Genomic DNA, 27,307 nt, shown 5'->3' with positions numbered 1-27,307 from the left:
CATGATGTCGCCAGAAATGTGTGTTTTCAGACGCTTGAGAGTGAAGCCTTTCTCAGATTCAAATTTGGGGGGGGGGGTGAATATTATTACCTATTTCTCTAAACTATTACTTCAAAGAGGGTCGTTTCTAAAAATGTTTTATAATACCAACAGCTCTCCAGTGCTCTTTACCAAATAGGTTTACACACTGTAATCCCCAAAGGTACTGCAAAACATTTTCCTCTGAAATTAAATAATATTTCTGAAACAACTTTTTATTTTAACTATCAAGTAACAAGGGAAACTGACTTCATACATTGTGAATTTTTTTTTTAGTTCAACCCAATGTACCCGCCAGTTAGTTTCCCTCATGGTTTATTACTTGATATTTGAAATTAATCATTGTCACCAGTGCGATGTACAGTATAACTAACGCATTGCACTAAATGGTGATAATACAATCATGCATCTACCTTTAGATTCAATCCAACAGATCTCAGATTACAAAAAAACAATCCATTGCACCATGTGGCTCATCAGTCTTTACTTCACCAAAAGTATTTTGACAAGCTCAGAGCTAAAAGCTTAAACCAACATATTTTTGCACCTGGCGCACACATATACATTTACTTGAGTTTGTACAGTCACAAACTTGCGAGCGCAATTTACAGAAGTGTAACTTGAGTGTAATTTCAAAGTTCTTTACGCCCTTGCGACTTCAGCAAACATAACATGCTATCCTCCATAGTCAAGTTTTTTTTAATACAGTTTTTTTTTTAGTTTAAAGTCCCAGTGCCAAAATTACAGGACTTTCAAGCCCAGAGTAGCCTGGGAAGATTCCCACGGTACATCTTTCTTCAGACTAATCTTTCAACAGGTAGTGCCACAGGCTACTAAGATATCCAGCTTCCAATTTTTTCTTTGAAAAGTACTTCTAACTGAGCGCCAATTTCTCAGTCTAACCGTGTACTGTCCCAGACCATGTAATGAATACATCGTTGTGTGAAATTCTAGCAAGCGTGCACGTCCATTAAATACACCTGTTACCGAAACGCTAACTTTATTGAGCCGTTTCACTTAAAAAGTTTTTTTTTCCAGAATGATGTCATTCCTACAACCATCACTAACATTTTTGTGGGAAGCATGTCTTGATTATTAGACTTCGTTTGAAAGAAAATCAAATTTGATTGATCAACAGAGTTATTTGCTCGAATTCATTCTGTGCTTCTATGCTCGAATCAATGTAATTTAGAAGGCTGGGCAATACGGCCTGCCTTTATCAAATGAAATTTAGTATTCAAAAACAGGCCAAACAAATTACACAATAAATATGGGGTATACAATACATGTACAATATTGTAAAAGGAGAGGATCGTTTCATTTTGCCAGGATGGGCAATGATTTGAAACTTACCATGGTGGAAATACGTTATGGAAAGGTTTACGGTAATGCATGTAATGACAATCTTCAAATGAGTTGGGATGGTTCTGAAAAGAACCGTTGGTTTCCACTCAATGTTCCAATTGTCTTCTGAAGAAAGCTGGACTCTAATGCTGCAAGCTGCTTAAGCACTGAGAAGAGTTGCTTACCATCCCCGCCCAATTGCCCAAAACGCCTCCAACTTGTTCCCTTTTTTTCTTAATATCCCCCCTAACACTTGCGGTACAAACTAAACAACACGTAGCATTGCAGCAAGGATGCGTATATTGACATCCATGTCAATCACATTACCCACTGTAATCAAACAGAAACTGACTAGCATGTAACACAGTGCTCTTTGCGCGCTGCTATTTAGGCCGCACCAGGCTATCTTACTCTTTCTGCTGTGGTAGCCTGGGTGACCGCCTATTTCTGTTATCGTGAGTGCACACAATGGGGGGAAAAAAATTCCCTACCAACCTGAAATGACCTCATTAGTAGAGATTGATGAATGTCGATTGTCAACACCCCTTTCCAAACAAAGGTCTGACATTAATTTGAAAAACAGCCAATTTCCGACAACTCAAACACTTGATTGTCAAAACCAATTCTGGCCAGCCATGCAAATAGTGGGTTTGGCTCTCGGGCTTGGACATAATTCCCAAGTTGATAAAATTACGCAAATTATACAAAGAAGACTCAGAAACCATATTGGCAGAGAGGTTGAAAAAAAAACATCACAGTGAGTTCCTCTGCAAGTCACTGACTTCCGCCAAACTTGAGGGAAAAAATTAAGAAAAAAATCAGAATGCCGTGGCTCATCCCTATCCTTACTTAAAAAGCAAACGTCAAAACCTCCTGAATGTACAACTGAAACCTCTCTCCCATACATAAATTTCTCCTCAGAAGATATAAAAATCTGGTGGATTTTTTTAAATCCGTGTTTGTTATTATAAAGTACTGCCTGGTACTATGTATTCTGGGTCCAATTTCATAGTTGCTCAAAAATGTTCTGCTTAGCAAAATAAGTTGGATCCAGATTGCACATTACATAGTATTTTGGCTGGTAACCTTATCCTTAATAGCATAATTTGGTTGTGCTGGGTAAATTTTTGCAAAGTTTTTTTTTTTTGAAATGTTTTGTTTGTTCAACAGATTTATAAAATTGGGTCATGTGGTAAACCTGTTTGTTTATTTTTCTAAAGCCTTGTAAACAGTAACAATGAGTCTCTTAGTTTGACAACTTAACAAGTGCTTCCTTTTTACTCTAAAAATAAAGAACTACAATCAGGCCACGTGTCTTAGAGCTGCGTACCACAGAATACTGCACTCAGTGAAGAATTCAGTAGAAGTAAATGGCACAAAATTATACCCTGATGCTATGAATGTAATACTTTTTAAAAAAGATGAAGTGTGCTACTTTGGCTGCACAAGCTGTATACCAAGGGAGCTGAGATCCAAAGATTAATAATTTACTTAGTAGCGCAATGACCGTTCTTTGAAATTGCGCCATATAAATATAACAGCCAATATTATTATTACTTTAACTGCTATGTTTAGTCTGCAATATATAGCTCTTTTTGTGTGTCCTTTAATTCTTCAAATGGTAGTTGCTGATTTAAATTTATTTTTGTGAAAGCATTAATCAGGCGTGGCATTTAAAGTCACTATTGCATTGTAAATGCTTCATTATATCATTTCATCTCATCACAGCATGCGAAAGAAGGATCACATTTTCCTTTGTGCCAGTAACTTCTCACCTTAGGCTACTTCCCATAGCCTTAGACCTTAAGGGTCTTTCTCAAGACCCTTGTGTTCCCAAAAGCCCCTTACACTACGAATTGTCCCTACTTCATCTAAATGATTCTCCAGAGATTTCAGAATGGTACCAAGTGCTCCAACCACCACGGAGACTACAATTTACTATCACTTTCACCAGCTAAATCTTACAAAGTTCACTGACTATGGCTTGGTACTTGGGGATCTTTTCTAACTCTTTCGAAGCTACCGTTATGTCACCTGGCACAGCTAGGTCCCGGACGCCTATGTTCTGTTACATGTTCTGTTACATGATCAGTCTAAATTTCCAATTCCCAGAGGGTCTTGACCTGGTCTGTCTCTACAAATATCTTCTTTTTACTAATTTTATTATTTAAGAACAAAATGTCTCCACTAATTATTAAAATGCTGACCCCTCTTTTGAAGCTACTCTTATATCAACCCGCAAGATATGTCTCTAAGATAGCACATGTTCCTCATTTTATCTCAGTTTACTTACAACCTTGGGACGCCTGTTCTGTCCCCTGTAACATAATCAGTCTTTATGTTAAAGCCCCAGAGGGTCTTGACCTGGTCTGTCTCTCCAATTTCTTCTTTGTACTAATTTTATTATTTAAGAACAAAATGTCTCCACTAATCATTAAAATGCTGACACCTCTTTCGAAGCTACCCTTACATGTATATCAACCCGCAAGCTATGTCTATAAGATAACACCTGTTCCTCATTTTATCTCAGTTTACATACAACCTCGGGACGCCTTTGTTCTGTCCCCTGTAACATGATCAGTCTTAATGTTAACGTCCCAGAGGATCTTGACGTGGTCTGTCTCTAAAACTTTCTTCTTCTTACTATATAATAGTATTATAATTTAAGAAAAAAATGTCCCCACAAATTATAAAAATGCTGACACCTCTTTCAATGCTACCAATTAGACAACATATCTTCTTCATCTTACCTCAGACTAATTACAACATCTGGTCGCCTATGTTCTGAAACATGATCAGTCTAAAATGTTTAAGTCCCGTAGGATCTTGAACCTGATCGGTCTCAACAACTTTCATATCCTAATTATTATTTAAAAACAAAACGTCCCCACTAACAACAAAAATGCCGACACCTCTTTTAATGCCACCATTTAGATAACATATCTTTTTCATCTTATCTCAGCCTAATACAACGTCCGGATGCCTATTGTTCTGTAACATGATCAGTCTTAATGTTTAAGTCCCGGAGGATCTTGACCTGGTCGGTCGCTACCCTTTTCTTCTTCCTCTTCTTATTATTATTAAAGGCACTGGAACCATTTGGTAGTCACTCAAAATATTTTAGCAAATTTACGTGGTAACAAGCAACTGAGAGCTGTTGATAATGACAGATATGAAACATTGTGAGAAACAACTCCCTCTCAGGTAACGTAGTTTTCGAGAAAAAAAGTAATTTCTCACTAGAATATTTTAAAAATCTGCAAAAGACTTCACAGGACTGAAGCCTTTCTCATCAGGCATGAAGGCATGCAAGTTTGTGCAACAAGTGTGTCTTTTTTCCCCATTATTTTATCACAACTTTTGATGACCAATTAAGTTCAAATTTCCACAGGTGTTATTTTATGCATGGGGGATACAACAAATGAGCATACTGGTCTTTGACAATACAAACGTGTCCAGTGCCTTTAAACAACAAAATGTCCCCACTGATTATTTTTAAAAATGACACTGACCTCGGAGAGTTCATCGTAGGATCGTATATCGCTCTCAAAGCCGTCTTTGCCGCTGTCTCGAGACTGGTCTAGCCGCTCCGTCATAAACTCAATCTGCTTCTGAAGAAGTTGATTGAGCTCCTCTTGGGTCTCACACCGTGTCTTCCACTCGTTATCTGATATCGGAAATAACCAAATTATACATTTTTACTTCTCAGCACCTGTGGGCACAATCATACCCCTCCCCCTCCACTCCCTTCCCTCCTGGGTGTAGTCAGTTTGAATTAAAGGCAGTGGACACTATGGGTAAATACTCAAAATAATTATCAGCATAAAACCTTAATTGGTAACAAGTAATGGGGAGAGGTTAATAGTATAAAACAGTGTGAGAAATGGCTCCCTCAATTTTCCACAAATTTGATTTTGAGACCTCAGATTTAGAATTTGAGGTCTCGAAATCAAGCATCTGAAAGCACACAACTTCGTGTGACAAAGGTGTTTTTTTCTTTCATAGTTATCTTGCAGCTTCGAGGACCAGTTAAGCTCAAATTTTCACAGGTTTGTTATTTTATGCATATGTTGAGATACATGTACACAAGTGAGAAGACTGGTCTTTGACAATTACCAATAGTGTCATACACCTTTAAACAAATTAAATATTTGTTTGAGAAATGTGATCTTCAAATATGCTCATAGCATTGTGCAAACAACTTTGGGGATTAATGGAAAAGATAACAATGTATAAAAATTCAGTAAATTGATATAGAAGGAAAACTTCACTTTCAGGAATCTTGTAAATAGAGCCCGGACTTTTGCTGTTCTGTGCCCTGTAAAGGCAATTGTTGTATAAGCCATAAGCATAAAATTCAATGCTAAGCAGGGAAATAAAATTGGGCACAGGTGGTAGCTGAGAATCCAATAAGACACACAGATATTGTGTGGTGGTAGAACATTTTTACTTGAGGATTACAACGTTTATTTCTGTGTGTTTTATGTGAGCGTATCATGAAGTGAAATTACTGACAAATGTTCATGAAATTTTGTACAAATTATTTAGAAACTTGCCGTCTGTTCTTAATCCTTTGAATGAGAAGAAGTAGTTTCAACTTTCAAAATTCCTTTCAACATTTTGCAGAGAGTATACCATGGAGAGACCAGACCTGAAATATATTACACGATGGTCAAGGAGCCCATGGCCTCCGTTGCCCTTTTCTTGGCCTTATAGAGGTGGCTTTGGTAACCCTTCAAAGTTTCCCATAGTCTTTAAGATTTTCCAATGGAAGTGACCTTTGCAAAATGCAAATGGCCTTGCCCTCTCCAAGATGAAATTTCAAGCCTGATAACTTTAGTCATGTGCCCTTAATTATCCCTTAATACTGGTTTTCAATACACAGATTGTGACCCCCTCCACTTTCGGTTTGATAGCATTGATATAAATGGGGGACTTATGAGGACCCTAGGTGGCAGCAGACTTACAAGTTTTATTTTGTGTCAGGCCTCAAAATATTCAACGGCACCCACATCAATTGCCGTGATGCCCTGTGCTTTTGCTGTGGTGCCCTTTTTACAAGGTTAATTTGTGTCAGGCCTCAAAATACCCATTGGCACCCACATCAATTGCCGTGATGCCCTGTGCTTTTGCTGTGGTGCCCTTTGCAAAGTTCAAACACAAACTTAAATTTTCCTCATACTGTAGAAGTGCCCCCTCACCAGAGGGAAATTGCTGTGCCCCTTCAAGAGTGAAGTTCGAGGAGGCCTGCAGTGTGTTCAAGCACACTCGGGGCATTCAGGCTGGCTTGGTGTACAGGGGTTTCTTCCCTGCCTCTCACTTCCGACTGGACCCCAGTTCAATTCCCATTCTAAACTAGAGTCATGCATGTGCACATAGTTTTTCAGTCCCTACCCGATATTGCGTTGGTTTCCCTATTTCGGGGTTTCCCCCCTCGTCTAAAACTGACATTGCTTCATCACCATATTCTTTTCACACGTATTTCAAGGCTCACAGTCGTAACATTTCTGTAAAAAAACAGACAGTTGTAAACTCACCTTCCTCATTTGCAAGCTCATATTTCCTTTCCATTTCAGCAACCGTGACTTTCAAATCACCAACGGAGCTTTCCAGCATTGCACTAAAAAATAAGAGAAAATTGGAATTTATGAATAAAAATGCACTAAAATAAAGACTACTTCAGACCCTTTATCGAATGGCACTTAAGTAACACCTGCATGTGAAGTGTCTTTGAGGTTCTGAAGTGGCAACATTTTTCCATCTGGAAGTCCGACAACTTAGACTAGACTTAGACTAAATAACAGTATTCAAGTGTTCAGTAGTGTCATCTGTTTGAGATGCACTCAAGAAGAGAAAAATGCTGTAAATAAGACGGGGGGCTTGTGGGGGTCAACGCTATGTTTGTTGGTTTCATCTACTTTGGCACGCCCTTTGCAAGGCATGAGTTTATCCGAAGCTTCCAGGCACATCAATAATCAGAAAAATAGTCTACTTATAATAATAATAATAATAATTGATTTTTATATAGGGGCTTATCACAGCTAATATCAAAGTGCTTAGAAGACATTAACCTGGTAACTGGGACATATATTCCTTACATCTCAGCTCCCTACTGCCGGTGCTGCGAGTTACCGCACTTCAAGGTAATCACTCACAAGAACCAACTCTACCCTCACAGGTACCCATTTTACCCCTTGTTGGAGAGAAGCTATGGTTAGGTGTCTTGCTCAAGGATGAGTCACAACGGGGATTCAAACCCACATCCCCAAGACTTAACCACCAGAACTCGAGTCTGATGCTCTTATCTTCTTGGCCACAACACCCCATTCTTATTTTATGCACAAAGATTTTTTGTAGCATGCAGACTAAAAGTACTCATAGAACTATGCAGCCGATACTGTGATAGCATAAGGCAGTGTTTGACTTGGCGGCTACAGCTTTGGCTAGATCACCGCATCATCGTGCATTGAAGTAGAGTATGTCATTAGCAAGCTGTAGCCATAGCTGTAGCCGCTAATTCAGTAATTTTAGAAATATTTGTGGGTTGAAGAAAGATTGAATAGAGGGTGACTTGAGCCTGTGACCTCTGGATAACTGAGCTTATCTAGCTCTATGTTAGTGGTCTCCCTATTTTGTCAAGATATCTTTGTTCAGGGGAGCGAGTCAGAAGAAAACATAGAAAATAAGAAGTGTTGGACTACAGTTATTAGTCTGACAAATGGAAGAATTGTTGAAACCAACCTCCAATTACAGGCCTCAAAATAATCCACGGCACCCACATCAATTGCTGTGGTACCCTGTGCACGGTTCCTGTTCAAATTGACATTTTCCTCATAGAGTTGCCCCTTACCAGGGGGCAATTGCTGTGCCCTTTCAAAAGTGAAGTTCAAGGGCTTAATTGCCTCCCTAGATACATTTCCTGTCAATCTATCAGTGCAGGTAAAAAAAAAAAAAAAAAAACTATGGGGGAAACCCATCCTCCAACATATTGAAACAGCGGAGGTAGGATAACGAATGTTTGCCTTTTTTTTTAAGGAAGTAAATTTGCTCAGAAATAAGACGCAGGAAGTTGCTACGGATTGAGATGGTGATCACTCAGTCAAAGCAAACGCTGTGACAATTGTCAATTTCCGGCTCGGAAATTGACATTTTGAAACTGTAGACGGGCCACCTACAATCCATTTATGTTTTTCAAGAAAGACACCGGGCTGGAGACAGCATATGAAGCTATGTAAAGCAATGCAGGACAGAACCCTATAGAGAGCCATCATGGTTGGGGGACACAACCCAAAATAGAATAGCCTCTGACTCTGAGACTAGACTATAAGGGTCGCCACTCTTCGGCAAATACACCAATCGAGCTTCAAGAAAACAATTGATGCAGTGAAAGATGAAACTCACCAAAGTAAGTGGTTTTGTGTAAGAACATGGAATGATTGTCTAGTTCAGGAGCCACTTGATTTTTTTTTTTTTACATCAGGAGACGAGCGAATACAGACTGCATTTTAAAGATAGTGGATACATCCTTCACTGGCTAAAGGTTTACTGACTGCTATTCGGGAAAGATATTGCCCTTTGAAGTTGACACATAAACAAGTAGCCGACCCTATGTAGCCTAATATAGTTAGTTCTTATAGCGCAGTTTACAATAATTGTGTCAATGCGCTTTTTATCAATGCCCTGGTTATTTGGCCAAATTCCTGCAGAGTTCTTCCTCAGCTATCATTGCGCTCCAAAGTCTTTTAACAAACACATTTTTAGCCTTGCTCAAGGCAGTCACATTATTCACTCCGAAAAGACGCTGCTGTAAACCCACCTGTATACACTGTGCTTAAAGGAACACGTTGCCTTGGATCGGACGAGTTGGTCAAAACAAAAGCGTTTGTAACCGTTTTTTATAAAATGCATATGGTTGGAAAGATGTTTTAAAAGTAGAATACAATGATCTACACAAATTTGCCTCGAAATTGCGTGGTTTTCCTTCTACTGTGCGAACTAACATGGTCGGCCATTTATGGGAGTCAAAATTTTGACCCCCATAAATGGCCGACGTGTTAGTCGACAAGGTAAAAGGAAAACCACGCAATTTCGAGGCATGTTTGTGTGGATCATTGTATTCTACTTTTACAACATTTTTCTACCCATATGCATTTTATAACACCACCCAACCGTATACACCGTCACATGGCTCAACGCACACCGTCTGACTACTGTGCACAAGTCATCCGCACTCGTACCACTAACCCGCATGCGGAGGCCGTCAGGCTGACAGCCTTGTCGGGTCTGTAATTTCCGGGTTTAATGTATTTCATTGAACAAAATTCCAATATTGGAAAAAAATGGGGGTCTCTCGGATATGCTAGTATGCAGCTCAATGCAGCTCATGAATATTATCTTTCATCAGACCTATCAGACAACACAGGATGTGAAGCAAATTAATTATTCATTTTGATGTCCAATCACGCACTTCCCTTATCACAACCTTTGGACCCTATCATGCTCGCTAAAGGGAGCATCGTGTCGTGTGGTGTGGTTACACACATACGCTTAGTGAAAATCCGAAATTGTAGAAAAAGCATTGATTATTATGCAGATATTTTCACAAAAAATCTGAATCTTGTCACCACTTTTGTAGTGGTAGTGTATTCAAAGACCAGTGGACACTATTACTCAAAATAATTATTGACATAAAACCTTACTTGGTAACAAGTAATGGGGAGAGGTTGATAGTATATAAAAACATTGTGAGAAACGGCTCCCTCTGAAGTGACGTAGTTTTGAAGAAAGAAGTCATTTTCCACGAATTTGATTTTGAGACCTCAAGTTTAGAACTTGAGGTCTCAAAATCAAGCATCTGAAAGCTCACAACTTCGTGTGACAAGGGTGTTTTAATCTTTCATAGTTATCTCGCAACTCCGATGACCGATCGAGTTAAATTTTCACAGGTTTGTTATTTTATGCACATGTTGAGATTCACCAAGTGAGAAGACTGGTCTTTGATAATAATTACCAATAGTGTACTGTACACTGTCTTTAAAATTATAATTAATATTTATTTGGAAAAGTTATGAATATGAATCTTGCCACCATCTTGCCACCACTTTTGCATTTGTTATTTGTTATGAAATAATGGATAACTTTCCGTATGGCGCCACCACTTTTTCACTCATTTTTACAAAAAGGGATATATCAATCAGGTAAATTAGATACTATATTATTTTATTTCGAATGAAAAAGTGGTGGCGCCATACAGAAACTTTTCCGAAATAACTAATGATTAATTGGAATGGAAGAGTTTCTGTATCCTGCCACCAATTTTTCATTCGTTATAATGTTAGTTATTATATTATTGTAAGCCTAATTCTAGTTTACCAAAAAAAAAAAAAGTCAAATGAGATTTTCACCAAGTTGCTGAATTTTCAATGAGTGGAAATTATTAAAGTGGTGGCAGGATACGGAAATCCCGGAAATTCACTACCCAGCCCCACCACCACCAGCAACAGCCAGCCATCCCATCCCATTCAAAATCAATGAATTATCAACCATTCAATCAACACCACTGACTGAGGCGCGACTTATGCACTACACACATGGAATCACACATGAGCCAAGCAAGGAGGTCAGCAGGACAGCGAGCGAGCGCTGGTGGTGAGTGGTGTTGACTTCCTTCTCGCTTGTAAGAGCATCAGACATCGAAACAACAACATCGAGTTTATACAAATAAAACACAACACAACTATATCTTACTAAATGTCTTTCTCCTTTTCGAGCTCAGCTTTCAGAGCTTCCATGTCGAAGTTGTCATCATCAACTGAGGTCGAAGCCGAAAAGTCTCGCTCCATCATTTTCCCGTTGTGTCTGTTCGCCATCTTGAAATTCCACTACGACCACTCACATTCAGAACGTGTAGATCGTTCTACAAACATATACAAGAAGTGTATCTATCATGAACTACACGTTCGTATTTATAAAGACATTTGATAAATGGTTGCGGTTGCTATAGAAACAAGGGTAACTATTAAGACAAATTATTTAAGTGGTTTGTTGGTTCAGTGCATATTGGATCTGACGTTATCTGCAATTAACCGGGGAGTTGTTTGCATTTGTTCATCAGTGAGCATCAATGGCAATTATGACTGACATGAAATTGAGATTGTTATGACTCTGTCGCAATATTAGCAATCCTGAATAAAAACAATGATCATTAATTCAGTTTTGTCCATAACTGAATGAAGGCGATTGTTATAAAACATTATTATTATTATTTGTTCGACCTCAATAGTACAAGTACAGAAAATACAAACAAGGCAACAATGTAAGAGGAAAAAACATAACAGAAACGACAACGCTACAAAAAATTATGAGTAAACAAAAAATAAATGAAAAATAATAAATAAGTTAATTAATTACACAAACAATCAGTCAATCAATAAATAGTTCCAAAAATAATTAAGTGAATAAGTAAACAGTTAAATAAGTAAGTAAACGAACAAGCGAAAAATAAAATAAAATGAAATAAATAAATAAACAGAAAAGAAAGCAAATAAATAAATAAATAAATAAATAAATAGGGAAATCAAACAAGAAGAGGGGGTAAAACAAATGTTATTTGCGTCTACTCTTCAAAAAGGGAAATGGACAAAATGGCGATGCATAATAAGAATCTCGAGACTTAAACCCTAAAATATCATTTCCTTCCCCCTTTAGGGCCTATGCATCCACATAATAGTATTATTTGTTGATTTTATGCATTTATTGATTGGTTAGGGTTCAATAGTTAATTTATTTGTTTGTTGAGCGATGTATATTTTCTTGATTTATTTAGTTGTTTAATAGTTGTTATATATTTATGTAATTTTTGTAAATAACATAATACACCCTAATTTGTTAGAAAATAAAAAATAACTTCAAATAAAAGTGAATGCTTTTAAAAAATATATATAACTGCTCCTGAAAAGAAAAAAATACTTATATTGAAGTGGTGTCACAAAAGGACTTTCGTGTCTTCCCAATCTCTAAGACATATTTTTTTTCTATTCAAATCCCATTTTATTGCTGTAATGTTCTACATACATTATGGAGCAATAAGAGACTATTTATATGCCCTACATGTGTCTGACTAAAAAAAATCCTCAAGCTGTGTAAGTTCACTTCTATTCCAGATCTGACAGAATTGCCCGACATAAGTTCGGCATAATCTAATTTCGAATACGATTTCGAGTAACTTGGCTCACATTTTCAACCATCCGTCCCCCATCATCCTCCGTGTCAACTGAAATCGACATCCACGTTTAGCTAGAGGGTGACTTCTGCCAGCTCGTCCGGTCGGGAAACAATCGATACTGCAATCTCGGCCCCCAGGGGACGAATTTGGAATCTCTCAACTGGCAGTCATTGGTTTTATCAGTGTCAAGTTATTTCGAATAATTATCAAGGTGATCGCAATAAGTCTGAGGGGGAAGTGTGAATTGATTCTTGTTATCCCCTGGACAGCGGAGTAAATGGGTTGCAATTTACAAACTAACAAAACATAATTATTTGTGAAAATCGCATCTGCGCATAAAATACAACTGAACCGCGATGCTTGTATATTTCATTCAAATTCCACCATTCATTCAGTATACATTGCTAACACACATCGGTGTATGGGTAAAAACCAAAACTAATATTCTTTATCCCCGATGCAAATTTAATATCTATAATTTCTATTCCACCATTTTAATGGACTGTTCCGGCTTTCCACTAAGCTCCGCCCACCGCGCACGTGAGCAAGACACGTGCACAAGCACTCCCAATGACATTCTGCACGATTCTGCCGCGCGTGCCAAATATACGCGCACGCATGACCGAGTTTGTCCGACCACAATCATTGCTGTGATTGGTCAAAATGGGTGAACGCGCACAGTTTGATGGACAGGCCGGATCGGTCCGTAATAAGATGCGGTAAAGCTTTGCAACAGGTGACCTTGGATAAAGTTTCTGCGCATGCGCAGGATGATACCAATAACTTAATATTGTATACACAATAAATTGACATGGTGTTTGGCTGGGTAACCTTATCCTGGTTAGCATAATTTTGTTGCGCATGGCTTGTTTTGTGCGGCTCTATGAAATTAAGACCAGATCGGTTTTAGTTAAGAAGGGATGTTCAAATGTTAAAGTCTCCACTCCCGATCTGTTGCTTTAAAAAAACATAAGCCGTCTGCGTTGTCTTAAAGGCAGTGGACACTACTCAAAATAATTATTAGCATAAAACCTTACTTGGTAATGAGTAATTGGGAGAGGTTGGTAGTATAAAACATTGTAAGAAACGGCTCCCTCTGAAGTAACGTAGTTTTCGACAAAGGAGTAATTTTCCACGAATTTGATTTCGAGACCTCAAGTTTAGAATTTCAGGTCTCGAAATCAAGCATCTGAAAGCACACAACTGCGTGTGACAAGGTAGTTTTTCCTTTCATTATTATCTCGCAACTTCGATGACCAATTGAGCTCAAATTTTCACAGGTTTGTTATTTTATGCATATGTTGAGATACACAAAGTGAGAAGACTGGTCTTTGACAATTACCAATAGTGTCCAGTATCTTTAAAACCGGGTCCTCTACGTTCCCCCGGGCCGGTTGACTTGTTGTGCTCTACTTAGACCCCTTCATAAGGCGATTATTAGTGCGTGAACCCACGCATATAGTAACCCCCCCCCCCCCCCCCTTCGGCTTGTAATTAGTCAGAAAGTCTCAAAAGAACGAAACTAACAATCATAAGGCTCGAGCAACATGGCATTTGGGGAAATCACCAATCAAAATATAGCAATGATCTTATCTCTGCATGAATTTAACCTCTAGTACGGAATAATTTGGACAGTTTGCTTTCCATGCCGTGGGAATTATGAGGCTTTACTGCAAAAAAAAACAAAAAAAAAAACACGTTTAGCGTTCTCCCTTTTTGAATTTTGTTTAGGAGGTCTTTTGTATCTTCTTTTTTTTCAAAATGGCCGGCCGACACATTTAGGACTATTTTTTTCAAAATGATTTCTTTGAGCAAAGATAGTTGAAATACATCCTTTTTTAAGGAGGCAGTCTTTAAAATGGATTTAAGCGGGTGGGGACGCTATCTATGTTTTTATTTTTATCTGGCCTTATCGCGTAAGGAATCGATAGACGGACGGAACCAAACTTTGCCAGTCGTAGTCTTTATTTGTTGGTTGACTTGATCGCAGTCTAAAGGGCTCCAATACATATGCATTATGCATTCTTATTTTGTTATCTTCCTCCTGGCAAAGTTTTGTTTTTGTTTTGTTTGCTGCGAGCGAGAAAGATTGTTTGGCAGTGGATGGTTTGCAATGTTGTTAAAATAAACACATCATATCTCTTTTTTTTTAAGTGTCCATGCCATCCTTTTGTGTCTTTAAGGCACTGGACACTATTGGTAATTACTATACTCAAAATAATTATTAGCATAAAACCTTACTTGGTAATGAGTAAAGGGGAGCTGTTGATAGTATAAAACATTGTGAGAAATGGCTCTCTCTGAAGTGACGTAGTTTTAGAAAGGAGTAGGCAACTTCCACGAATTTGAATTCGATATCTCAGAATTACTCTCTAATTGCAAAAGAGTGAAACAGCACTCTGAAGAGCATATATGAGGGACAACTCTTTTTCAAGTGGTCTTCCACTCTTTTAGATTGAAGTTTGCATCTTTTTGAGTGTTTCTTTTTCACTCTGTCCTGCAGTGGAACCCCTCTAAAAGAGTGAAATAACCACCACTCTTTTAAAAAAAGCCATACGAGGAGCAACTCGAAATGTAAATAGAGGTGTTTTTCACTCTTTAACATTTAGAGAGTAGATTTTAAGGTCCCGGAAATCAGGCATTACACAACTTCGCACACAATCTCGCAACTTCGACGGCCAATTGAGCTCAAATTTTCACAGGTTTGTTATTTTATGCATATGTTGAGATACACCAAGTGAGAAGACGGGTCTTTGACAATTACCAACAGTGTCCAGTGTCTTTAAACTATGAACCGACTATAGGCCCTACAAACAAATGTAAATTTCAGGCGGGGATCGAGAGCATGTTTGGCAATTTGACTAATTTTCTGAATTAGTTTCCAACCCTTTAAAATCAAACTGGGGGAGTGCCGTATTATCGTGAAATTTACTCGGGTGCCAAAAGCCATCACAAAACTTGCTTTTTGCAAATCACTCAAAAATGCCTCAGTCTTTTCAATAAAATTCAGTCCAAATTCTTAGAATGTTCTTCAATTTAAACCCGACCATATGATCATGTTTATAGGTCAATACCTAATTTGAAAGTTGATAGCCCCCCATCCCATAGCAAAATGTGATCGATTGCCCCCGTCACACTTTGGCAGATCAACTGGGCCAAACGCACGAACCTACATTGCCAAGCTTGTTTGTTCGTATCCTCACTGCATACAGGTAAATCATTTACATTCATCAGAGGATGAAGCGAGACTAAAGCATGGTTTATAACCGCTGTCGTCGTCGCCGCGTCGTTGCGCCCCGGGCTTTGATGTTTTTTGAAGCACACCCAGTCTTTTCCCCAGACGTCTTCGAGAACTAAACCTTTGGTTCTGAGAGGTGTGGCAAACCATGGAGCTATTGTTATAGCTATGTAGGCAAGCTATAACGCACATAAATTGCTACATTTTGACTCACACTAAAGCATCACAACATGCGTCCTACCATCTTTTTTGCATCCATTGTTTTTGTCTCCCGATTTATTACCAGTGTGTACCAAACTGAGGCTGTAGTAAAAAAAAAATAAAAAATAAAAAGCTTAGTCTGGTCCCCCATTTTTGTTTTAAAATATTCATGATTGCAGGCGCACACACAATGTATGATGACATGAATGGTGCCAGCGTCATAAAAGGTGCACAGTAAGCCCTAATACCACAAATCCAGCGCAGACATCCTATCAAATATCACTTATCATGCTTTGGTTTTGGTGGTGTAATATTTAACCTGATTTTAATAAATCGGTCCTTATTACATCTTTCAATTAACACTCGAGGCATAAACTCACTGTCTGTATGACCCCAAAGCATCAACACACAGTAGATATTTGATTAGGTCTGACACAACTATTGCTTAAACTGTTGCCCTGACCCAGACGATAAATCTATTTAAACTTATTTAATCTTCGGGCTTGAAGATTAAAACAAGAAAATAACGTAAGGCGTAACGCAAGGTCTTTATATCAAAAATATCCTCCACAACCAGAGGACGCATTAAGAACAACAATTACACAGAAAAAAAAGGCAGAACAATATCAGTTGGGCACATGTGATGTTCTTTTATCAACATTGTGCAAATCAATCACTCTCTCGCCCCACCGCTTAAGAGCCCCATTTATATTAAAGACACTGATCGTGCTGTGGCTGATGATCCAAAGCACTTCGTGTATGTCCGTTTGCGGATTCCCAATTCGTAAAAGAACCATCGACATGACCAAATTCGTGCGTGCTCATTTGTGGTGTGACCATTTCGTCAAGGTGGCAGAATTCATCGCCATGACCAATACTCGCAGTTGCGGACATGGTAGTATTCATGAATGTTTAGTATTAGCTTATAAGGACAAATCCGAATTGCCTTAATGTAGACCCACGTCAACTAACCTGTTAAATCTGTTGTATTTTATCGACACCATTTACACGATTTACAGTGTTCTGACGTCACGCATGCCTTTCAAATAGGCCGTATCCAAGCATTGGTTGCCATCGTTGATGAAACTCAGGGCTATCATAGCTGGGTTGCAATGCGCGTCTTTGACCGCCATCTTTTATGTATTTTACACGTGAAAAGTGCACAAGAGTTTTCAGCTTCAGCGGCTTCAGCTACGGCTACGACCTTTTCTAATTGTGTTGCTAGAACATATACTCCAACGGAGTTTGACGAGGCAAACCAGCCGTGCCGTAGCCATATCCACCGATTTGCACACGGCCTTACAGCCCTGTTGGTCGACATGCATGTTCCGTAAATGGCGGGAGTCAATACATTTTCAAAATCGATAAATTTCAAAAAGAAGTCGCAGTGAATTTCCCGCACCCGCTGCCTTCATTGACATAAATAACCCTACAGATCATTGGTATCTCCGGTATTTGCAATAGCCATAGTAGCGTTTAACAGCCCAAAAACACCGCACGCTTTCCCTGTTTGTATTCTGCCCATTGGCACAACACTACTTCACTTCAGTCTAACTTTTTTCTTTTCTTCTTCAAGATTTTAAGGTTTATAGCAATTTTTGTATCTAAACCTCGCTAGAAGGTCCCCTCTTGATCAATCTTAAGATGCACACAAGAGTCCTTGTCATCCAGTCCGCCCTCTTTCACGTCACTACTTGTTGACTGATGTTCATCTCCCAGTAGGATGCGACACGGGGTTTGAGTGAGTCTTTCCCACTTGACTGAAAAAGACGGCGTTGGCAAATGATGAGGGGGGGAAAGTACATCAAGGAGCGCCAACCCTTGTTGTCTCCACATTAAAGGGAAGATTAGTCAAGTGGTTTCCCTATAGTCGGCTTAATGCAATCTCGTCATTTTATTTTAAAGGCACTGGACACCTTTGGTATAATTGACAAAAGTATTTTCACTAAAAGTTATGTCAACATTATGCATCAAATAACAAATCTGTGAACATTTTAACTGAATTTGTAGAATGTTTGCAGAATGTTGTGCGCTTTCAGATGCATAATAAAAAGCTTCAAGCCTGAAGTCTTTTATTGAGTGGGAAATGTACCCCGTTGTCAAAAAATATGGTACTTCAGAAGGAGTCGTTTCCCACACCGTCTTATTATATAATAGCTCTACGTTTCTCGTAACCAAGTAAGTTTGTATGCTACTTTTTTAGGAGAAATTACCAATAGTGTCTAGTGCCCTTAATAAGGCGTAGTCAAGTGGCTCCTTATAGTGAACTGAAGGCAATCTCGACATTTCATTTAATGTGATCGGTAATGATACGCGGGTACGCTTCTGTAAAGAACACAAGTGGTGCTCTCCAAAAGCGAAATTCAGAATTACTCTATCCATGGAACCTCCATGTTAAATTCTAACTTTAAAGGCAGTGGACACTATTGGTAATTACTCAAAATAATTATTAGCGTAAAACCTTTCTTGGTGACGAGTAATGGGGAGAGGTTGATGGTACAAAACATTGTGAGAAATGGCTCCCTCTGAAGTGCCATAGTTTTCGAGAAAGAAGTAATTTTCCACGAACTTGATTTCGAGACCTCAAGTTTAGAGCTTGAGGTCTCGAAATCAACTATCTAAACGCACACAAATTCGTGTGACAAGGGTATTTTTACTTTCATTATTATCTCGCAAGTTCGATGACCGATTGAGCTCAAATTTTCACAGGTTTGTTATTTTATGCATATGTTGAGATACACCAACTGTGAAGACTAGTCTTTGACAATTACCAATAGTGTCCACTGCCTTTAAGTGAAAAGAAGAGGACAAAAAAGAAAGAGGAAATAACACTATAAGCAGTCATACATAGTTGAGACGTTAACCAAAAGTAAAACATTAATAATAAAGAGCCGAATAAAAAAAAGGAGAATTAAAGTTCAACAACAATAATATATAGCCTGATTATAAAGATAACAATTTGAGTGGAAAATAAAAGAAACAGACGACAGTTCGACGTGCCGGTTATTAATTTTAAAATATGTACTGATATGAGTTTTGGCAAGTGAACTATAAATCTGACACGCGGATATCTTTCCTGAATGTTGAAACGGTGACGCTTGCACTTTAAGGGTGTGTTTTATGTAGCTCAAAAACCACATTAAAGAGGGTAAAAATGTGGTTGCCGGTTGACAAAAGTGTTTCCCTCGATTGTTTTTTGTTGTTACCGTTTTGAAACGTTCTAACGGAGGGCCTAATTGCTATATTTTGGCGAAACTCTCATTTTTGCCTAACGTAAACACTCTGATTAAAAGTTTGCATTTGTTTTTACATTATGACACAATTTGTAATTGATTTCCAACCATTTATATGTAATCATTACGCACTCGTTGAACTTTGTAAAAAAAAAATCATTAATGTTAATTCTTTACCGTCACTCCATATTTTTATTGTTTTATTATACAGCAGCTTAATGCACAAGCAGAGACATTCGAGTGTTAGAAATTATTTCAAAGTGACAAGTGGCTATCCCTGATGGTTTAGCGGCGTGTACTTGTTGTTCACGGCATCTTGAGAGATAGAAGGAGGATGGGGGGGGGGTTATGGGGCTTACTACTAGGAGGCAGAGATGATGTACGATAATGGGTGTAAGATGCGATGGTTGCTCCACTCGTAACGGAGGACACTGGCAGACCATTTGCGCCTCCCATGGGGGGTAATACCGACATTTTACGAAATGTCAATGGGTTGGGTTTTAATGTGCTGAATATATTTGGGTTTTTTCATCATATCAGAAATCTTGACATTTAAGAAGGGGGGGGGGGTTAATGTCTTAGAATCAAAATGTGATCATGAATACATTATCTGCTGGGTAATATGACGCCGAGCATGAATAGCAAAGTATGGTTTTTTATTTAAGATTTGTTCTACCACCTCAGAATGCATCGACAACGGAGCTATTTTCGCCAAGACTCCTTCTCGCCAAACACTCGTCTAAGATCACAGATTTACATTAAACAACATTGTCTGAGAATGACGATTTTTTTCCCTATTTTGTCGATGTCATGCAAAATTTTCGGGTTTCACTATTTTCTCGTGACCCAAATGGCCAATCGATCTCATCAAACTTTTATAGGTTTGTTTGTCAGTTTGTGGTGGATTATACATGAAGTGCTTATACACTGCCAGCAAACGATTCTGCGACTCTAATCTGCAAATTTTGACATTCTATAATTCATGATTAATAGAGTTCCCTATTCCATTGTCTTGCTTTTTTTCTACGTTTACTGCAAAAAAGCATTTGTGACCCAGAGGCTGAATCTTGAAACATAAAAAAATGAAAAAAGGATGTATACTCAGAATTCCCAGTCACATGTGTTAAAATATGAATATCGGGTATACATCAAATAAAACATATAACACGTGTTTTAGTAAGGGAATAAAAGGGTAGCGACGAGTTCTTACATGGCCGTTTATAACCGGCAGGGTCGAGTTGCCGTGTGATAAAGCATTTTTATGTTTTTTGCATCTGTGTGTTGTGCACTTAATTTCATAAAACTTGAATAGTACAATTAATCGGCATGGGGTAACCATCGTGACTGAACACTTCGGAATCTTTCAATTTGATTCATGTTGAACTAGACTTGACGCAATATCTTGAAAATGAATTCTGTCTGAAATGCTGCTGTCGCGAGAAAATTTAATTCACAATTTTGTCAAATTGAAAGAAGCAAGCGTAAGCAGAACGTGCATTAAACCACGAACGAATCAAGACGCCATTTGGCGTTTTCTGGAGTACGTGACCATGTTCAAATTTGGATGAATTTTTCACGGGTCGGTTGTCAGGGCGTGCTTATGGCGGGAAAGGAAAGATCGAAATTGATTTATTTCTCCAAAATTCCATGATGTATCTTACTTCAATACTTCAACAATAATAGTGCTATACTAATAAATGTTCTTTCTGACTTCGAATCAAAATGTCAAATAAGTTCGTCTGCCTTTAAAACTATATTTGTCTTTATGAATATAAATATTTTTTTACCGTAAATTTAAAGATCAAGACGCACTGAGAAGAAACATTAGAACGTGACAATCATGTAAAAGGTATTATACACGATTGGTAGAGCTGAACAAAATAGTCGAATTCAGTTTTCATGTTTAGTGACATATCAGCGATACTATGAAAAATAAACATGTGAGATTATGCGAGTCATCAGGTGAAAATAGGCCTTTTGAAAACCACGCGCATTTTCCGTATTGCCTTTGAATACATTGTCCTTTTAATATATTAAAATAGTTTGGATGTAACCACCATCGCAGCCGTTGCAGATTTTGAAAAGGTTTCCAGATGCAGCTTTTTCAAACTATGGCTCGAATCATAGAGGAGAATATTTCTCAGAAAAAAAAGTTAATAGAGTAAGTAGGAACTTCGTAATCAATAATATGTTATGTTTATTGATTTCTGCCACTGTTAGTAAGAAACTTCCTTCACTTTTATATCATGCTTCATAATCAGTAGGCCTACGGTAAGTTTTCAGACTTAATTTTAAAGACTCTGGACACTATTGGTAATTGTCAAAGACCAGTCTTCTCACTTGGCGTATCTCACACATGCATTAAACAACAAACCTGTGACAATTTGAGCTCAAATGGTCGTCGAAGTTGCGAGATAATAATGAAACAAAAACACCCTTGTCACACGCAGTTAAGTGCTTTCAATGCTTGATTTCGACTCCTCAAATTTTTAATCTGAGGTCTCAAAATCAAATTCGCGGAAAATTACTTCTTTCTCGAAAACTATGTCACTTCAGAGGGAGCCGTTTATCACAATGTTTTATACTATCAACCTCTCCCAATTACTCGTTACCAAGTGAGGTTTTATGCTGATAATTATTTTGAGTAATTACCAATAGTGACCACTGCCTTTAAACAATGATGTTGTTATCCTTTGTTGTATACCTTTAAACATACCATGGAGGGAGAAAATAACAGACGACCATCAAAGCAAACAATAGTTTCTTTATCATTAACCGTACGAGCATCAAAGGCAGTTATTGTCAGTAACATGAACGATGTTTCACAGGTTTTTGGGCTGTGAAAGGATTATAAATTATGATATTACGCCCCATGCAAAGTGACCATACCATGCCAACTCCCTCAGGTTTGAGCTCCCTCCTCCATGCGTGTTTCTCGTTGCATCCCCCAGAGTCTTTAGAGCACTCTGGTTGCATCAATGAATCAACTGAGACTGTCATAAGATGTAGAAGGAGACATCAATATCTAAAATTCAATTTACTGAGATGGGTGTTGGTGATTCGTAAGGATTTCATGTGAGTTACAGGCCCGTATGCTTCGTTTTGAAAGGGCAAGACCACCCAGGCACTTTATCCTTGGTTAAGGGCACCGAGTATTTCAAGGGCACCAAGGCGATGACCAGGGGCATGCAGGCAATCGCTATCAGTGCCTCCGTGAAGATAGCAGGCCTGGAGTTAACAAATTATTGCCTTCACGACTGCTATACCCCGATGCCCCTACACCAAACTGTGATGATTATTGATGCAACTTTACTTTACATTCCTAAAAATGTGCCGTCTATTGTTCTGTCTTCGCTTTTGGTTGTTACAAAATTAATTTTGAGGTGCACTTGGAGATGAATGTTTGTGATTTGTAAATATTTATTTGAAATCATAAAAAAAACTCTTCACGACGTCCTCTTTTGTCTTTTGGCGAGGAATATCCAAATTTGTGTTTTTGTCTTTAAAAACTTCTCCCACATTTGAAGTGACTTCAATCGTGTCGGAAATAAAGATGTCATTATCAAGCTGAAAAAGCCATGAAGTCACAACTGTACTCATGTTTGATACAACTTTACTTTAGTTTCCTATGTGCCGTTTATCATCGCAGTTTGTCTTCGCTTTTGTTGTTGCAAAATTGAGAGATTTCCATCTAAAGTAAAAGATTTTCTTTTCGTTCTAAGTTCACTCTTAATGAGACATCAATATCTAAGGGTTTGACCTTAAGGATTTGTAAGGGTTTGATTGGAATTATAAAAGTGTATTCCTTACTTCCTCTTCTGTCTCTTGGCGAGGGAAACCCCCAATAATTTTGTTTCTATGTTGTGAATTTGTTGTCTTACTGCTCCCACAGTTTATTGTGTTCTCAAATTACACTGTAATGTTGTATACGGTTAAAGGTGAATTATTAAAGGGAATAAAGATGTCATTAAAAGTTTTGAAAAAGTCATGAAGTCACTACATAAATGTGTTCACTTAAAACTAAAACAAAAATGTGGTTCGTTTATCATCGCATTATGTCTTTGCTTTTATAGTTGTTACGACATTAAGAGATTTTCATTTTAGGTAAAAGTTCTTGTGCATTATATTTTACTTTAAATCATTCCTAACTTCAAGTGTTGTTTCACTGACATTTACGCGCAGCAATGAATTGAAAAGATGTGACAAAAAGACACAAAAAAGATGTTGAGTTTGCTTTTGGATGTTTTTTCCCTATGGATGTTCCCAAATATAAGATGTGACAAAAAGACACAAAACAAGATGTTGAGTTTGCTTTTGGATGTTTTTCCCTATGGATGTTCCCAAATATAAGATGTGACAAAAAGACAAGATGTTGAGTTTGCTTTTGGATGTCTTTTCCCTATGGATGTTCCCAAATATAAGATGTGACAAAAAGACACAAAACAAGATGTTGAGTTTGCTTTTGGATGTGTTTCCCTATGTATGTTCCCAAATATAAGATGTGACAAAAAGACACAAAACAAGATGTTGAGTTTGCTTTTGGATGTGTTTCCCTATGGATGTTCCCAATAGTTGGATCCTGAACCAATAGCATTTGTTAGCATTGGAGAATTATGTTGACTGACTCGTATGTGCGTCATTTTATGGTCATATTCGGTACTTGTTGACTTTGGAGGATACGTGAAGATATTAACAATTTAGCTTGAAGCAGAGGCGGAACCGGACCAGGTAGGCCCATACTTTGCTACTGTATAGGTGTCATTTTGAGTCTGGTTCATCTCATCAAACCGAATGACCTATATATGTTTTCCTTCCTCTTCTTTCTTTAGGCATGCAGTGTATACTTTTGGTAATTATCAAATACCAGGGGTCGATTTCACAAAGAGTTAGGACTCATTTGGTATCCCATCATGTATAAAACAACAAACCTGTGAACATTAGTGGGCGCAATTGGTCATCGAAGTTGTAGGAAAATAGCAAAAGAAAAAAAAAACACGTTGAATAGATTTCAGATTTCAGATGCATCATACAGTCTCTAATTCGATTTTTGTCAATATCGGATTACTTCAAAGGTCATTGTTTCTATCATAGTTTCATAAACTTCATAAACAGCAACTGCAACTGTGTTCTTTGCCAAGTAAGTTTGTTATGTCATACATTATTTGGAGAATGAATACCCTTTAAATACCAACGCAGTCTCTGTTTGTTTTCAATTAGCAAATGTTCGTTTTGGTTTCCTTATAGGTGGATAATATCATTCCACTATCACACCATGTGCGTTCTTGTTACGGAGTCAACACGCCGAGGCGTCTACTGAGGCGAACTCACTGAATAATTTAAAGGATCGGTGACTTTTTGAGTCAGATAATAACTGGCCAATCAGGGGCAAGGATGACGGAGGAGCAAAGCTGTGACGTTTTGCATATCATTAAAGTCAAGATAAAACCACTGACCGTGTGTATTTGCATGTGACGTTAAAATATGAATGCCTGAAATACATCACATTAAAAACTAAAAACATTCAAGTTAGAAATGATTTTTGGTTCAAAATACAAGAGATGTATGCCTTAGAATTATCAATGTAGTCAGCGACATTAGAATGTTCGTGACTTTTTCAGTCAGATAATAACTGGCAAATCACGAACAAGGATGGCGGAGGAGCAAAGCTGTGACGTTTTGCATATCATTAAAGCCAAGATATAACCACGGACCGTCAGCGTGTCTCACTCGTCAACGTCAAGCCTGGGTCCTTAAAAAAGAGAACAAGTTGCGCTTTCTTCAATATTTACCAGACCGTTTTATGTACACGTTCGAGGCACGTCTGAACGATTGACGGAAACCGGGTGGCATGGGGGTTTGTACACTGGCAACACTACAGCATTTAAACACTCACGACGTCTGCGAATGATTTGGTCATCAGCTCACTTCATCAGTAGGCCTACTTCAAGCTCGTTTTAGAGTAACCAAAGTCTTGTTTTTCGGCGCCGAAAACGCCGTGAGCATTTTCGATAAGGTCAATTTCGTTCGCTTCTACCCCGTCGTAAGTAGCAGGCGAGGGGTGGACACACGCGAGGAGTGGGGACTGTGTTTTTATCAATCGAAAACGATGGGCAGTACTAAATGAAAGACGATGTGATGACAACTGCATATTTTTGAGAAGAAAGGAAGCTGGAAACGTGCTTGACTTTGTGTTCCCGCGTGTTTTTATATGAATTCAAAGTGATCGTTTCTTGTGTACTATGATAAGGACCAACGTGACATTGATGTGCATTTCTACTCATGAAAACGTAATATTATTGCTTGTTTCCCGCGTTTTTTTGATTTGATTTTGAGCCAATTATTTCCTGCATGAGAAGGACCAACGTGACACTGATGTGAAATTCTGCTCATGAAACTCGAGGTACAAAAACATCAAGATGGATCTTGCCTATCGATTTTTCAACTGGACGGTCATCAATGGCACTGGTCACTTTATCCAGCATGGCATGATGAATGGAACTTACGACTCACCTTGCGACACGCTCGTCGTTGTCGACACAGAGGAACAAGTGGAGTTGTACGTCTACACCCCATTGGAGAAAATCGTCAATACTTACATTTTACCGGTAATCATGGCAGTGGGTTTGCTGACCAACATTGCGTTCCTCTTTGTGGTTGCACGTGTACATCGCATGCGGACCGTAGTCAATGTATATCTTGTCAGTCTGGCCTTCGCTGATATCCTTTTCCTCGGCGCGTCCTTGGGTCAAGAAATAGCCCACTTTGTCAGCTCACCGCTCTCCAGAGACCAAGGTAACATTGATTTTGGCGTCTTCATCTTCATATACGTCATGAGTTACATTGGGTTCTTCACCAGTGAATTCCTGGTGACGGCTGTAGCATTCGAGAGGTTCTACGCCGTGTGTCGTCCAATGAAGGTGTTCGTGGGCAATGCTGATCCGTGGAACGCGTCCAAACTAGTCGCCTTGTCGTGGGTGGTTGCGGCTATACTCGCCGGTACCACAGTACCCTCGCAGAGCCAAACTTTCATCTACTGTATGATATGGCCGACCTTAGAGCTTGAGTTAACCATGCCAAGAACCATGACTTCATACGTCCCGACATCGGAGAATATCGTCAGGTATGCCAGTTTCATACAGACGTTTCCGTTCTTTGTCGCCATGGCGGTAAACAGCGTTCTCTTCGTCCGTGTCATGCGGGCCATGAACGACCGGCTTGGGGTGATCGGTCGCCAGGCTGCCGGAGTCCGCAAGAACCTCGAAGTCCGCAATCAAATCGCAAGGATGCTCGTTATCAACGGCGTCATCTTCTTCGTGTTAATGGCCCCCTTACAAACCCTGTCTCTCTACTGGTTTATTAAACGACTGACCGGGAACTTGCAATATTCATCCAACAAGCAGTATGAAGCTTTCTTGCTGTTCTGCCACATCCTCTCCTATTGTAACTCGGCCATTAATCCTATCATCTACAACGTTGCCAACTCCAGGTACAGAAGAGCCTTTGCGGAGGCCTTCTCTCTATCAAGATGCCACGAGAGCCCATCATCTCAAGGCGAGGCTAGGAGGGACCGACGCGCCATCTTTGCTACCTGCAGCTCCATGAAGACGACTAATGGGTCACTCCGCAGTGCAATGAAGAGCATCGACAGGCTCACCACAGAGGAGTCTCGCACGTGAACATAACTCTTGCCTTGTCATTCTTTGATTATATTCTTCTGATCTTCAGTTGTCCTTTTAAGGCACTGGACACTATTGGTAACTACTCAAAAAAATTGATGGCACAAAAGATTACTTTAACGAGCAATGGGAGCTGTTAATAGCATAAGTATTTTGAAAAGGGGGTAATTTCTCACTCAAAATAATTAAGGACTTCCTCTGAAGTATTTCATTATGCATGCCTTTAAAGGCAGCGCGAACTGTAAATATTTTGGCTCAAATGGTCATCGAAATTGCGAGAAGTGAAAGAAAAAACACCCTTTTTGCACAAATTTAGATTACTGAGAAAGGCTTCAGACCTGGGGTCTTTCTC

The 27,307-nt window shown here is 38.7% G+C and overlaps 2 protein-coding genes across 4 annotated transcripts in view; one reads left to right on the top strand and one right to left on the bottom strand.

The window, feature by feature from the left end:
• Positions 1–11,271, bottom strand: part of LOC139935967 (coiled-coil domain-containing protein 169-like) — a 28,450-nt gene extending 17,179 nt beyond the window's left edge. For all 3 annotated transcript variants that reach the window (XM_071930632.1, XM_071930634.1, XM_071930635.1), the window contains exons 1-3: positions 11,131–11,271; positions 6,921–7,003; positions 4,896–5,050 (exon numbers count right to left, since the gene is read on the bottom strand). In XM_071930632.1, coding sequence (XP_071786733.1) covers positions 4,896–5,050; positions 6,921–7,003; positions 11,131–11,252 — 360 coding nt within the window. In that variant the 5' untranslated portion in view covers positions 11,253–11,271. The remainder of the gene's footprint in view (positions 1–4,895; positions 5,051–6,920; positions 7,004–11,130) is intronic.
• A 14,424-nt stretch (positions 11,272–25,695) lies between these two features.
• LOC139935961 (thyrotropin-releasing hormone receptor-like) lies at positions 25,696–26,955 on the top strand. Its single transcript, XM_071930627.1, has one exon. The coding sequence runs from the start codon at positions 25,696–25,698 to the stop codon at positions 26,953–26,955; it is 1,260 nt and encodes a 419-aa protein (XP_071786728.1).
• The last annotated feature ends 352 nt before the right edge of the window (positions 26,956–27,307 follow it).

The sequence above is a fragment of the Asterias amurensis genome, chromosome 4 (genome assembly GCF_032118995.1).
Source record: "Asterias amurensis chromosome 4, ASM3211899v1".
In the NCBI taxonomy this organism is placed as follows: domain Eukaryota; kingdom Metazoa; phylum Echinodermata; class Asteroidea; order Forcipulatida; family Asteriidae; genus Asterias; species Asterias amurensis.
This window is presented reverse-complemented; position numbering and strand designations above follow the sequence as displayed.

What these genes read in the sequence shown, in the direction of transcription:
- LOC139935961 (XM_071930627.1), top strand. Translation starts at nt 25,696, where the DNA reads ATGGATCTTGCCTATCGATTTTTCAACTGGACGGTCATCAATGGCACT.